General features: G+C 42.5%; 2 protein-coding genes across 4 annotated transcripts in view; one reads left to right on the top strand and one right to left on the bottom strand.

Moving 5' to 3' along the window:
- Positions 1-5026, top strand: part of LOC136433888 (inactive tyrosine-protein kinase 7-like) — a 38162-nt gene extending 33136 nt beyond the window's left edge. For both annotated transcript variants that reach the window (XM_066426474.1, XM_066426473.1), the window contains exons 17-18: positions 297-529; positions 904-5026. In XM_066426474.1, the coding sequence (XP_066282571.1) occupies positions 297-529; positions 904-1482 (812 nt within the window). In that variant the 3' untranslated portion in view covers positions 1483-5026. The remainder of the gene's footprint in view (positions 1-296; positions 530-903) is intronic.
- On the bottom strand, positions 4708-14193 carry LOC136433889 (DNA-directed RNA polymerases I and III subunit RPAC1-like). 2 transcript variants are annotated; one of them, XM_066426475.1, is made up of 13 exons: positions 14092-14193; positions 13917-13988; positions 13299-13406; positions 12871-12894; positions 12617-12725; positions 9786-9905; positions 8274-8323; positions 7855-7920; positions 7564-7630; positions 7063-7182; positions 6452-6519; positions 6092-6140; positions 4708-5410 (listed from the first exon to the last, which is right to left on the bottom strand). In XM_066426475.1, the coding sequence occupies exons 1-13, from the start codon at positions 14149-14151 to the stop codon at positions 5274-5276; spliced, it is 1050 nt and encodes a 349-aa protein (XP_066282572.1). In that variant the 5' UTR covers positions 14152-14193; the 3' UTR covers positions 4708-5273. The 2 variants fall into 2 exon arrangements, with proteins under 2 accessions (XP_066282572.1, XP_066282573.1); XM_066426476.1 differs by lacking the exon at positions 12871-12894 and having other exon boundaries at positions 12617-12749.
- Between the last annotated feature and the right edge of the window lie 1056 nt (positions 14194-15249).

Raw genomic sequence — 15249 nt, 5'->3', positions numbered from 1 at the left:
CACTGCAAAATGTCACATAGCAAATATTCAAAGTATGGAAGAATAGCTGGCAAAATGTCAAGTTAAGGTGGATCTCAATTAATTCTGCAGGGCAAACCTGTAATAAATAAATCTTGGGTCCTGCCCTTTACTCTGCAGGGTAGTCCACAGTCATGACTAACACAGTTAAGTTCCCAAGCTGGACTCCTACTGTACTTAAGTCCAAACTTGCTCTGCATTCACTACAACAGTGCCTGAGTAACAATCACTGCAAAACATCAGTAAGTAAATAATGAATCCTGCTCTTTGCTCCGCAGGGCGAGGAGAGTTTGGGGAGGTGTTCCTGGCGAAGGCTCAGGGGATCCGTGACGGCGAGGAGGAGACGATCGTCGTGGTGAAGTCGCTCTCCACGCGGGACGAGAACCTGCAGTTCGACTTCCGGCGCGAGATGGACATGCTGAGCAAGATGAACCACGACAACGTGGTGCGGCTGCTGGGGGTCTGCAAGGAGGCGGAACCCGTCTGCCTCATCACAGAGTACATGGAATGGGTGAGGAGAAATTCCTGTGTAATGACCATGTAGCCTGGTACACATCCTATTCTAGCTCTGGTTTGCTCCTTAGATCGTTTACTTGCCTAGGGAACGTTGGGGTGGAGATCTGTCTGGGCATATCTTTTCAGGGTGGCGAAATTATGTACCCTGGTGGAATTATGTTAGTAGATGTTGTAATGTGTTGTGTGTGCCTTTCTGTCCAGGGTGTTCTGAAACAAATCCTAAGAAGAAAGAAGTTGTTTGAAACATGTGAAGTTCTGTTAAATGAAGTGGTTTATATCAAATTGAAATTTAGAAGTGCATTACTCAAAGTTGTCCTTACACATTAATCAATGCAACCCTAAGTTCAATGACTCTGTTTTCCCCTCCAGGGTGACCTGAAACAGTTCCTGATGGCGACTCGACACGAGAACGGCAAGAAGAAGGCCTCCCTCCCTCCCCTCAGCATGATCCAGAAGATCCACATCGCCAACCAGATCGTGCTGGGGATGGAGCACCTCTCCAACCACCGCTTCATCCACAAGGACCTGGCCGCCAGGAACTGCCTCCTCAACCCCCACCTGGACATCAAGATCTCCACGCTCAGCCTCTCGCGGGACGTGTACGCCACCGAGTACTACCACTACCACCAGCAGTACGTCCCGCTGAGGTGGATGCCCGCTGAGGCCATCTTCGAGGATGACTGGTCGACCAAGAGCGACGTGTACGCGTTTGGGATCACCATGTGGGAGATTTTCAACTTGGGGTGTCTGCCCTTCAAGGAAATGGACGACGAAGACGTGATGAAGGGGCTGACGCTGGGGGAGCTGGAACCGGAGATCCCTCCGTACTGTCCCAAGGAGGTGTTCGCGGTGATGCAGAAGTGTTGGGCCGAGAGCCCCAAGGACAGGCCGACCTTCAGCGATCTCGCCGTCGCTCTCTCAGAACTGGAGGTGGACAGCGACGTGTGATGTCGTTCGTCACGACTACGTAGCAAGGGGGATAGATTGTAGATGCGAACAGAAATTGCGATGTATGAGTAACAAAAATAACAGTGGTCGCATTATCTGGTGCTGTCAATACTTAACTGTTTAAATAAGACTAATGTATAGACCTGCCTTACCCAGATACTGGTCATATTGACCGTGATAAGTATTTCATTTTTATACACAAGTGAACTTTGGTACAACAAACTGAGGAAGGTACAGGTCTCAAGTTTTTATTTAATTTTTGTTTAGTTTTGTTGACAGCATCAGATTGTGCCAAAATATTAAATTATCATTCAAGAAATTACCAGATGTTGCCATAGATACAACCCTTTTTCAGAGACACTTAAGGATTGCTGAAGAATGTCATTTTTATTATAAACTGTTGGCGTATACGTAGTAGGTCTTTGGATAAAAGCCAAGGAAAAAACTTACTACCGAGAGGGAATTGTGTGAAGTGCCTTGTATACTTTTAGCATTAGCTAAAGTAGTTAGAAGAAAGAATCTTGTTTTTCTTCAACATTCTTGGACGTGGGTTGCTGTTAAGCCACTTTTTAAAGAGTAATGCCTCAGGAAGTGTTGATATTTGCCAACATATACAGAACAACACTGTAGTTGTTTGTTGCCTGACAGTGGAAAATAGCCCCATAGCCTTTGCTCTTTACTGTGGGCTTCTTATTTCGTTCACCAAATATGTGCCAGGTACACCAATACAGGGTAGGATGGTGGTAAGATGTTGAAATGAGCTTCTGGCCTTCCATATTTGAAGCAGTTGAAGGGACAAATGTGAAAAATAGTTGTTGGCCAGATCTCCTTTAGTAATCTAAAAAGTTCCAAGCCAACAACTTCTGAGAAACGTCAGCATCAACCGGTGTGTCAATGGTGGAAAGACTCGTAGTACTGTAGGATGTTGCAAGCCCCTTGAAAGAAACAAAGTAGAATGCAAATGTAGTTCAGAAAACCTGGAACTGACTTCTGCAATAGACTGTTGTATACCTCAACTGGGGTGATCGTTTGTCACCAAGGGACCACTACTGTATTTCTCATGTATGATTTTAATCTATCTATTGTGCCAAAGTGGAAAAAGGCTTTCTTCCATGGTGCTAGAAATTTGTTCAAGTAGTGTGCAAAAAGTAGGAAAGACAAAAGTGGAGAAATAGGTACCAGTAATGTAATATAACATTTAAGGACCAAGTGTGTGTTTAAAGTGGTCAACAACACGGCACCATGTTATTATCTTCAAAGTGATCCGTACTGGTCACCATATTTAAATGCGAGGCATTTTATCAAGTTAAGTTCAATTTAAGCAGTGGGGCCACACTGCGGTTGCCTATTGATTTTTGTCAGTGGTAAAAATCGGATATTCGATAAATGTTTGATTATTTTAGCAAGGGCCTTGCCAATTTTAATGCTTCAACAGGTACAGTTTTATAAATACGGCCACTGGACGTTGGTAGAATTCTGTACTATTACAGACATGTTTTGTTTATTTTGAGGCAAGAAATGTTTAATCTTTTTTTTTTTTGCAATGGTATACATTTATCCTAAATGTTAGACTGATCAGTCAGTCGCTTTTGTTTTACGACAGGTTTTCGACAACAAATTGATAGGGACAATCATGATTCTGTCCTTCAAAGTCCAGCTAACGGAAAAAGTTGCCGTCATGATAGGTCCATGTCAATGGCCAGTTCTGTCATAGACTGAAAATCCTACACAAAAAAAGAAAACTGTACAACAAATGTGACTGCCATGAAGATTTGGTAAAAGGAATGCCTAAATTAGTGAATAGGTCCTATGGTTAATTTTGGGAATTGTTGCCATGCTGCTGTTGCTAGAGTCAACTTCTCAAACACGTGCCCGTCAGTATACACCCGTGACAACATCTGCAAACTTCTGGCAGGATTTTCTGTCATCCTTCATCCACTCATTGGTTAGGCCATGTTGATTTGATTGTATAGGTGACATCCATGCGCGCATACATTTTCATCCGTTTCGAAAAATAGAAAATACTGTGAATCGTAAAAAGCAGCTGCAAAATGAGAAAATGCTTGCTGTAAATTGGAAAAAATCATTGTTTGGAAAACGGATACTAATGTAGAATGCCAAAGTCAATTCAGAAGTCAAAGAAGACGTTTTGAAAGAACATAAATGAAGAATCTATATTTCGGTATGTCATACTCTGTGTGTCAAATTTTGTTACTCCTTCCTGACCACGTAGATTTCATAATGGAGGTAACTTCTTTTTTATTTGCACGCTTGCATCAGTTTTGGGTTCCCCAGAGGATGTCATCACATTATCAAATCAATATGGCCAAATGTTTATTATTTTTTTCTATTGGTTTTGATTGAGATTTGGTAGCAGCACCCTGTTTTGGCATTGCGCTGCACTGTATTTACTGAAGACATGATTTTATGAAATGTAACCATTGTAAAATACAAGAACAACGATGTAAAGAAATCTTTTGTTGGTACCACTTTAAATGTTTTTAATAATTTGAAATTACATTGTTTCTCTGTGCTGAGAAGCGTACTTGTGTACATAATTGTATTTTGTTGCTATTGTCATTGCAATGTTGTAAATATTGTAGGTGTCCCGGAAAACGGCTGAGTATTTCCTGACTTTGTAGTGTGAGTACTATGCAAAAGTGATATCAAATAGAAGTAGGGGTCTACAAGAATGCTGGTCGCTTTTAATTGACAGTCACTTTCCAAATTTCGGGAGCACCTTGACTTTTAAATTGTTCCTGGTAATTTTGTTTGTTATCTGAGCATTGTTTCTAAAGTATTGTGGTAGCCTTATTTCTGTATTCTATTTAAGAGACGAGCGTCTAACTTTAAAAATAGATTGAAACCTTTGCTGTCTATCCAAATTGAAAGAGACCAGCCTTTGAGAATATTTTGGAACACACGTGCATGTACTCACAATGGCTTTAACTGAGTTGCCCATTTGATGTTGTACAGTTTTGTTCATATTTTTATTTGTTTTGATGGAGTAAGTGAATTGATTCTCACTGTAGCAGGGTGCATTTTGCTGTAAGGAATACCCTAACACATGGTTGTCTTGAGCCTTTCTGTATCTTGTAGAAAGACTTCATATCCTTTGGTTATCATATACATTTGTATACATAAGTAGTCTGTTCCTCTTCTCTTTGTACAGTTCTTCATGAGATGTACAGTTGTCCATTACTGAGATAATGAAAGATGCGAGTTGGGCAACAAAATTTTATTCAAAATGTATGTATTGTACGCAGGGTTTTACATGCTACGGAAGTATTTTTGTGTAATTTATAGTGCATACTGTTGTGACGCTAAGTACAACATTTAGTGGCAATAGGAAAACGCGGAGACAATCCTTAGAAGAGATTTTTGTATGGATGATGCAGGTCTGATGTTTTTTGATCAGTAGCGAGAGAGCTGAATGCAGCCAGCGGTGGAATTACTAGAGAGCGTTGACATATTTTGTATTAGGTACCATTTGTATGAATGGCAATAAAGTGGCTGTGCCTTATGTTTGTACAGTTTATCCTTACTTTCTTTACTCCTTTTTTTTCCTAACAGTGATGTAACTTCATACTATAATGTTAAACAAGAGGCTACAGATGAAATAGTCTAATGTTCACTCCTTTGCCTAAGGCCCAATTTCAAAAGGACAAGAGCTACATATTTCTTAACCCAAAAGCAAAGACCATGGAAATTACTGAGAGTTCTGTCATATATTTAGATGCTCAATGGTCTCTTCTCTGTACATGTGAGGACTTCCAACTCGGGCCACGTTTTCATCTCATGCCCTGCTGTTCGGTGTCGGCGACTACGTCCAGTTCTGACAGGAACTTCCTGCACTTCCCCATCAGCACCTTGGTGGCCTCGCACACCAGAACGTCCGGGGCCAGCGCTCCCGTAGACTCCACTGAGACTAGGAGGGATAAAACCAGCCTTTAGTCAGCTGCAGGTATGGGTACACATCTGATATCCCTCTCTGTCACTCCGCTCAGAGACCTTAAAATGTTATCATCGGACCTTCGTAGCATCCTAGCTACATATCTGAACATTTTTTCAAGGTTTATATGCATCCGGAGCTAGTGCTCCTGCAGACTCCACTGGGGGAAGGGGTAAAAGCAGTACTTTGTCAGTACTAAGTTGAAATCGTTCAAGTACATGCCTGTTTCTTTGGTATATTAAAAGCCCATGACAGTTTATTACCTTGATTCTTAGTGGAATATATAAAAGCTAAAATGTATAAGCAACAGTTAACCATGGAAACGGCTGGGAGGAAAACTTAAAGCTGACTGTATTCTCTCCCTAAAACTGTACCGAGGTACCAACTTTTCCTCAGACTGTTTTTATGTTGTTCTTCTAGTTCAGCAAATCCTATTTAAATCCTAGAACCATCAAATCGAATTGGTGTGCATGAAAGTGACATAAATCATGCTATGAAACTAGCATCAAACAACTTTCTTGAGCACCTCCACGCCCATATATGTGTATTTCTTCAAATAGCTGAGTTTTATCCCACTTCTACACATTTTTACCCGCCCCAACCCTTGTTACTTCCGTTCTGGAGTGGTAAGGAGAACAATGCATAGATGCAACTCACATATAAAATGGTCTCGTAGCTTGTTCAGCTTCACACAGTCCTTCAGATCCTGAAACAGTACAAGGGGTGACATGTTCATTCACAATCATGTTAACAAGCTAAACATAGTAACATTGCATGATTATGAACACAACTATGTTCAAACTATTTTCCAGAAACTTGAATAAATATCTAGCCTCCACCAGGTCTTTCGAAGGGATGGATTATGGATAGTAGAATTTGTCAAAAATATCACAATGATAATTTTTAAACTTGTACTGAGTACATAAAATCTAATTGCCAAGATTATAATAAATCAAGCTATATCAAATAAATCGAGTCCTGTTGAAATCGACCTTGACAACAAAAGTTGGTTCTTACCGGATGTCTGAAGACCTCCCTGCTGCAGGTGTCTAACCTGGAGTTCACAACTCTGGCTCTCCTCACACCTACAGGGAACAAACAATTTAACCTACTGTTGTGATGTACACTGTACATGGTGGGTACACAATCCTAGCCTCCCTACATTGTACAAATTGTGGAGGGGATGAACGATTCAGCAGCCAAAATAGGGAAGGGATGGATACAAGGCTAAGACAATCCAAGACGTGAGATACAAATGCAACTAGAATGTTGATCTACAAGTACATGTATTGATAAACCCCAACACTGACACCTTTCCCACATTGCCTGTGTTCTAAGAAGTATCATCGGCTTAGTCTATAATCATGTCAATTTCAGTGGTATGAAGACTAGGAACTTCTCCCAGCACACTACAGTCAAACCTGTACAATTGACCACCTATGCATGAGGACCACCTGGACATTGTGACCACTTTTTGGATAGTTTTTTCCATTGACACAAGCATTAAAAATCCTGTCCAAAAATCCTGTGACCACCTGTCCACACAGACCAGACTTTATCGGTCCCCTGAGTGGTCTTCTTGGGCAGGTTTGATTGTAACTTTTGACCAGACTACAGAGGTTTCATACCATTCTCCTCTGTGACCTCCATGACCCCTGGGCTGAAGCACCTGACCAGTCTGTCTGCCCTCTCCCCTTTAACCTCTTCTGTAAGGACGATCTCTGGTAACAGGCGGTAGGAGGCTGTGGCTGGAGGGGCGGAAATGTTTAAAAAAAAATTTTTTCTGGAACTATCATAGAGTGGAACTTGTTACAACCAAGTGCAGTAGAGGCATCCTCCTATATAGCTTTAAACAACACTTGCAGCTACATTGTAAACGTGCAAAGGTGACAGGTCGTTTAGCGTAATATAGCTAGCTGCTGCCAAGCTGGTGTGTTGATGTCATACCAGCTAAAGGGCAGCTATACTGCCTATATAGATACAGATGCAGAGGACTCAAAATAAACACATCATGGAAACTGGGGTACTATTCATTGTACATTCACACCCCTAGAGCTGTACCACCCCAAGTATAAATATAAGACATTTGCTTAGATGTACGCCATAATCAAGATGAGAGTATGTCTTACCGACAGGTGAGAACTTGGCATGGTCCCGCCCTATTCCCTTCACACAGTGTAACTTCAGGTCCATCTCCTGCAAAAGAAACGTACAAAGTTTTCAACTGGAGCTGATGACAAAATAGTAGAAACAAAAAGAGAGTAAAGTTGAGACAAAGGACTGGAAGGACAATGAAATGCATTCAAATTTGTTGTTTGAAGTATCAACTAGTCTAAAATGTTGAATTTTTGCCTCATGTGACTCCAAAAATCCAAGAACAAATAAGTCAGATTGGTGTGTCCTAAGGAATGTTTGTGTACCTGTCCTGGTCTGAGTTTGGCAATCAGGATGTCATCATGAACAGGTTTGATGTCTCCTTCACTGTACTGGAGGACAATGGATTATATAAGGTTAAAGATGTCCAGTAAAGGTTGAGCTAGACCTGCTACATCATAAATCAACTGAACATAAACCGCTGCTGAACATAAAAAAGCAAGCAAGATCTGCATCAACAGTGTGGCACGATCTCCACCAGCACTGTGTCAAAACTTGCTATTCTTCTTGGATTGAAACATCAGGAGCATTGCAACACATGCGCTTATCACATTACCACAACAAACAAACATGGTAGAAAAATAACAAAAGATATCATAGCGGTAACTATAAATTATTACATTGATAAAGGAACAACTGAAAAGTGAAAACCTTCTTCTACAAACTACCTGAAGATCCTACTCACCAGCTCAGCCTGGTTACCCAGTGGGACCCACTTTAAATGTTTGGTATAGACTGTGAAACAAAACGAAACAAAACGTCAATTGCAAGTTATGAAAAATGTTATGTGAGGAATCTTCATGTGGAGTATACTGACTATACTCTGATGGCATGAAAGTCAGTGCCATAGGAATATTGCGAGTACAGAAATTCTCAATTGAAATTTTGAATAAAAAGTACATATGAAATGTTGATACTGAAAATAATGCTATTAATGTAATAATTTTCCGACCTTTTGCTACTGTTTTTGGTATCAATTCAAATATATATCGGGCCTTTAATTTTTATTTAACTTTAAGTATACATGTACATTGCTGTGTAGGGAAAAATGGAATACGTCACCAATTAAGCATCCCCCTCCAAGCCATGTGCACTAACACAGACATGTCTGAAATGTCTACAGCAAGATCAGTTGACATCCACAATTTGGCTCTAATCCACACCCATCTCCCTCACACGGCTATGTCAATCACACCACTTCACATGAATTATGTTAAACCGACACCCATCCACAGCAGACAAGCACTAAACTTCATTAAAATCCCACACAATCAGTCACAGCGGCTCTCTATGATACACGTCACTACCACAATTATTACTACAATAACTTTTTTTGTAACAGCTAGAAACAGCAGCTTGAAATGGTAGGAACTGCTCCAACAGAAGCTTCTAGTTGACAGTCCCACAAACCCAGTGCAGAGTGTTTCCGTGAGGTATAAAACAAGGCCAAGTGCAGTGAACATACCGGGAAGGTCCGGAGGCTGTGGGGCGGCACTTCTCAGACCCGGGGGTGGTGATAGAGGCTTCAAAACAGTTGGTTCAAACTAGGAAAGTGAAATTAAGGGGCTGTCTATCCTCCCACCCATAGCCACGTCTTGACCTTCCTTTTTTTTTTGTAACTCAATCAAGACATCTTTTTTTTAAATCGTATATCAATTTGGCCCTGTTAATTTGTACCTCTTTTATCTCATTAAGGTAAAGATATCTCATTATCTATCAATTTAATCTGAGGGAAAGCTTGGCCTTTCTGCTTTCACGTAATTTCTTTGATTCTTTTTTCAACGACATTATCTGGTACATCTAAAGGAATCCCTACAATCTTCTCAATAAGTGTGTTGGGTTCTTTTACGTGCAGAGGTTTAACGCTTGAGGCTTACGCCCGAAGCTCCTATCCGAAATGACAAATGCAATCCTTTACAACATGTCCGAGCTGGAGTCGACCCCTAGAATCGAACGCGGGCCCTAGGATCCACGGAATTTGATCCAGATGGCGAAGCAGCGGGGTTGCGTTACCGCTTGCGCCACGGGGACATGTATTACCTACACCTACATTGAGGCGAATTTTTAAATGCCAATTGTTTCTCTATTACGGTAATAACACTTGCCAAACTATTCTGCCTTGAAGCAATCTTAGGAGTACACAGAGCTAGAATAGGATGGACTATGCTGCCACAGTGTTTACAGCCACACTTCGTACCTTTGTGGTCCTTGTAAATCTCATCCGGGTCCGTGGAGTCCTTGGGCGCCTGTGTGTTCCTGGTGCACTTCACATTCAGGTGGAACTCAATCGTGTCCTCAGCTGTCCCCTCGTCATCACCTGGCAATGTGCAGAAATCGTACTTCACAGTTAAGTTTGAAGAAGTTTTTTTTCCACTATCAAGTGACTAAAAAAAGAGTAAGGTTATTTATGAAAAAAAACACAAATTACTTAATTTGTGGGGTTGGGGTTTTGTGTGCATCAAAACAGGTGCACAAGAAAAGTTTGTATTACAAGCAGAAAGCAAGTGCTAGCAATCCATACTTATCCAAAGGAGTATTTGCAGTGGTTTGTAGTTGAAACAAGGGGGTAAGGTGGGCAGAAGACAGAACAAGCATTTTCGCACCAAGCTGAAGCTAGCCCTCGATTCGGCCTTCGATTCACAGCCTTCGTTTCAGCCCTCGATTGGATTTTGCCGCCGATTCAGCCTTCGATAAGAGGGAATAGACAGAACATAGCAACCTATTCAGTTACCGATTCGAAAAACCTAGAATCTATGCCAGCTCTCTTACAACGAACACAAAAGGCAACACAAGGCTCAACTAGTACCAAATCACTCAACAAGGAGATATTTACTTGCAAATAATGTCGGAAATGACATAATATCGCGAAATCGGCATAAAATAATAGTGACAACTGACAAGGGACACTGGCCCTCGATTCGGCCGTCGATGGGATTTTATCTAGATGTGGCCGATGAACTTGAAATAGTATTTAGGATACTTTGAGATCTAGAGTACTTTATGCGAGTATCTAATTCAACTGGCCGGATCTTATGAACGAGCCACAGGGGGTCTCATCAAGCCCCGGTGAAGCTAGCCCTCGATTCGGGCATCGACTTGCCTGGGAAAGAAAGGCTTGCTGGACGGCGTGTAGCGATTTCTGCTGTTTATCTAGATGTGGCCCATGAATTTGAAATAGTAATTAGGATACATTAGGATCTAGAGTACTTTATGCAAGTATCAAATTTTACGGGCCGGATCTTATGAACGAGCCACAGGGGGTCTAATCAAGCCCCGGTGAAGCTAGCCCTCGATTCGGGCATCGACTTGCCTTGGAAAGAAAGGCTTGCTGGACGGCTTGTAGCGATTTCTGCTGTTTATCTAGATGTGGCCCATGAATTTGAAATAGTAACTAGGATACATTAAGATCTAGAGTACTTTATGCAAGTATCAAATTCAACTGGCCGGATTTGATGAACGAGCCACAGGGGGTCTCATCAAGCCCCGGTGAAGCTAGCCCTCGATTCGGGCATCGACTTGCCTGGGAAAGAACGGCTTGCTGGACGGCTTGTAGCGCTTTCTGCTGTTTATCTAGATGTGGCCCGCGAACTTGAAAAAGTAATAAGGATATATTAGGATCTAGAGTACTTTATGCAAGTATCAAATTCAACGGGCCGGATTTGATGAACGAGCCACAGGGGGTCTCATCAAGCCCCGGTGAAGCTAGCCCTCGATTCGGGCATCGACTTGCCTGTAAAGAAAGGCTTGCTGGACGGCTTGTAGCGATTTCTGCTGTTTATCTAGATGTGGCCCGTGAATTTGTCTAATCAAGCCCGGTGAAGCTAGCCCTCGATTCGGGCATCGAGGGCTAGCTTCACCGGGGCTTGATGAGACCCCCTGTGGCTCGTTCATCAAATCCGGCCCGTAAAATGTGATACTTGCATAAAGTACTCTAGATCCTAATGTATCCTAGTTACTATTTCAAATTCATGGGCCACATCTAGATAAACAGCAGAAATCGCTACAAGCCGTCCAGCAAGCCTTTCTTTACAGGCAAGTCGATGCCCGAATCGAGGGCTAGCTTCACCGGGGCTTGATGAGACCCCCTGTGGCTCGTTCATCAAATCCGGCCCGTAAAATTTGATACTTGCATAAAGTACTCTAGATCCTAATGTATCCTAGTTACTATTTCAAATTCATGGGCCACATTTAGATAAACAGCAGAAATCGCTACACGCCGTCCAGCAAGCCTTTCTTTCCAAGGCAAGTCGATGCCCGAATCGAGGGCTAGCTTCACCGGGGCTTGATTAGACCCCCTGTGGCTCGTTCATAAGATCCGGCCCGTAAAATTTGATACTTGCATAAAGTACTCTAGATCCTAATGTATCCTAATTACTATTTCAAATTCATGGGCCACATCTAGATAAACAGCAGAAAGCGCTACACGCCGTCCAGCAAGCCTTTCTTTCCCAGGCAAGTCGATGCCCGAATCGAGGGCTAGCTTCACCGGGGCTTGATGACCCCTTGTGGCTCGTTCATAAGATCCGGCCAGTTGAATTAGATACTCGCATAAAGTACTCTAGATCACAAAGTATCCTAAATACTATTTCAAGTTCATCGGCCACATCTAGATAAAATCCCATCGACGGCCGAATCGAGGGCCAGTGTCCCTTGTCAGTTGTCACTATTATTTTATGCCGATTTCGTGATATTATGTCATTTCCGACATTATTTGCAAGTAAATATCTCCTTGTTGAGTGATTTGGTACTAGTTGAGCCTTGTGTTGCCTTTTGTGTTCGTTGTAAGAGAGCTGGCATAGATTCTAGGTTTTTCGAATCGGTAACTGAATAGGTTGCTATGTTCTGTCTATTCCCTCTTATCGAAGGCTGAATCGGCGGCAAAATCCAATCGAGGGCTGAAACGAAGGCTGTGAATCGAAGGCCGAATCGAGGGCTAGCTTCAGCTTGGTATTTTCGCAGTGGTTTTAAGTTCACAGTGAACTAGGAACATTAAACCACAGCAAAAGAATAACTGTAACAGTACCCCACCTTCCTGCCTGTACTCGAACAGCCTGGGGTCAGCGTGGATGGGGATGAGGCCCAGCCGGTGAGCCAGTACCTCGTCCTGCACGATGGACGTGTTGTTGTGCACAAACACCTTCTCTATTGCCATGGTAGGGACCTGCACAATGGCACCGATCTCATCAGTACACAAGACCAAACTCATGAACAACAATCCGTCTGGAAACAGAGTTAGGAGTCAGGTCTTCAACAGACAGAAAAGTGTTCAATGATTGGAAAACCTTCTCTATGGCCATGGTTGGGACCTGAGCAATGGCATGGATCGGATCAGTACACAAGGAAAAAGTCACAAACAGAAATCTCTTTGGAAACAAAGTTAGGAGTCAGGTCTTCAGCAGATAGAAAAGTGAATGATTGGAATGCCCTGCTGTCCTTGGCAGTGGAGGCAATAACTACGAAATGATAGATGAATTTTGAGCAAAAGTAGGACAAACACTGGGAGAGCCAGAAGTAAGACCTGGACTTCTACAGAAGATGGCACATACTTCCCTATCAATAATAGTATACAAATGACTACTAGCCTGCATCTTACACTTTCAGTGAAACGTTTGAATTTATTTCGGTCATTCATGCACTCATCTTTAACCTGTCCAAACCATTATGAATCAACATATGACGTCATGTCATGTAGTATTAACTCTTACTGCACCTCAGCCAGTAGGATCCTCCTGAAGGCGTTTGCGATGGATGCGTCCACACCGACCATGTCGAACTCCAGCTCCGAACCCTCCAACGACACGATGTTCACTCGGAACTTCTGTGGGACAGTCAGTTTAATGTGTCTCAAATTGAATGATCAATCAATCGATCAACATGTTTGCATATCAGTTAACTAGGATGTCCCTGTAGCTCAATTGCTAGCAGCCTCACAGTTGAGCTCCTGGTTCTAATTAGTTCCGGGGAAGGGCATCCTGGTTGGAGCTACATTCGTCTTTCGGAGGGGACATAAAATTGCGGTCCTATGATCGAGGAGGTACTTCGAGCACGTAAAGGCACTACAATAGCTGTACCTACTGGCTGTATTTCAGATGAATAAACTACATGCTGTTCAACAATACAAACGACCACAGTAATACCGACTGATAATGTAAACATAAACAAATTTTCACTTTAGGCGTCGATATACAAACCAGAATGGCTACTGTTTTGGTGCACACTAACTCATGTTGGATACAGCTGTGTGCTGGAACGTTAGTTCTGTGTAAGGAGGTCAACTACAACCTCCTGGCTTCTCTAAAGTCTTCTGAGAAAGCAGCTGGACACTCACCTCCTCGAACTTGGCCAGACTCCATGTGTCGTCATACCCGGCGTAGTTCCCGGGGAAGTCTGTGCTGTTCGTCTGCTAACAGGAAAACACAACATGGTGTCAAGTTCACACAAAATAAGAATAGAGTCTTAAGAATGGTGAAAATGTGTTAGAAAGTATCATTATCGCCTCTTACGTTGATAACTTCGTGTTCCGTGAGCGTCACACGTGTTCTGATCTGCTGCAGGTCTGCCATCTTGGAAGATTACACTTTGTCAACGGGGGTGGGCGGTCCTTGGGGAATAGTGAGGTTACGTAATGCCCCTGGCTCCTATACTTCATCCTTTATGTAATAGGAGTTTTGAACGAATGATCGTGGCAAATTTGGCATCGTTGCAAAGGGTAAGAAATACGCTTTCCAATGGTAACTGTTAAATAAGACTTTACAATTGATTAAGAACGGAGAGGACACTCAGGTGATTTAAGCTTCCAAGCTTTGTGTGCTGAGTGTCGTTTCTACGTGACTCCTTCAAGTCCTTCAAGTGTAACACGTTAACGTTAGATGGAAGGTCATAAAATTATCAGGAACGGGGCAAGCATCAGCTGAACTATTTACCAGATAAGCTAGCTAGTAAGCTAAGGAGTTACATAGAAGATCTGATCATAGAATACAACGGATCTAACTGTTACTGATAAGTGAATAACATCTACATAAAATACTACACAAAACCACGCAGGGGGCATCACGTCCGGTGAAAGGGTCTTCACCCGTCAGTGGCCGGTGGTGGTAGTCTCCAACCAGACCCAATGGATTGCAAAGACCGTATCCAACTGGCAATCCCGTATCCAACTGGCAATCCAAGGTTGCGAAACGTACTTCCTCTGCCAGTTTGAAACGGTCTTTACGCAACCTATAGATCTGCTTGGAGACTACGGTGGTGGTGCAGAAAAACAAAAAGGGAAAGGTGCAGAAAAATGAACGACCGAATCATAGACGTAAAGTGTCCGCACGTATCAATGTATCAGTCTTGGCAGTGGTCTGTGCTTACCAAGCCTGAGGCTATTGACAGGATTATCCTGTCACTAGTAGAAAAAAATGCACTGCTGGCAGGATCATCCTGTCAGCAGTGCAAAGCTAGGTTTCAACTGCTAACAGGATTTTCCATCTTTCAATGCATTGTTGGCAACCAATCAGAAGCCAGCATATTCCACTGCACCAACGGATATTTTGCCTCCTTTTCAGGCCGGTGTTTATTTGGGGGTACGATTTCCCCAGCAGAAAAATCTGGTCCCGATATGTTGAAAATCATGAATAAACAGGATGATCCTGTCAATAGTGCGGTTTATTCTACTG

This window comes from Branchiostoma lanceolatum, chromosome 4 (assembly GCF_035083965.1).
Source record: "Branchiostoma lanceolatum isolate klBraLanc5 chromosome 4, klBraLanc5.hap2, whole genome shotgun sequence".
NCBI classification, from domain to species: Eukaryota; Metazoa; Chordata; class Leptocardii; order Amphioxiformes; family Branchiostomatidae; genus Branchiostoma; species Branchiostoma lanceolatum.
This window is presented reverse-complemented; position numbering and strand designations above follow the sequence as displayed.

Coding starts and splice junctions, on each gene's coding strand:
- LOC136433889 (XM_066426475.1), bottom strand. CDS start 14,151: ATGGCAGACCTGCAGCAGATCAGAACACGTGTGACGCTCACGGAACAC. Junction 13,407..13,916: donor GTCTGGCCAAGTTCGAGGAG/GTGAGTGTCCAG, acceptor ACTGTCCCACAG/AAGTTCCGAGTGAACATCGT. Junction 7,183..7,563: donor TGCCAAGTTCTCACCTGTCG/GTAAGACATACT, acceptor CCGCCCCTCCAG/CCACAGCCTCCTACCGCCTG.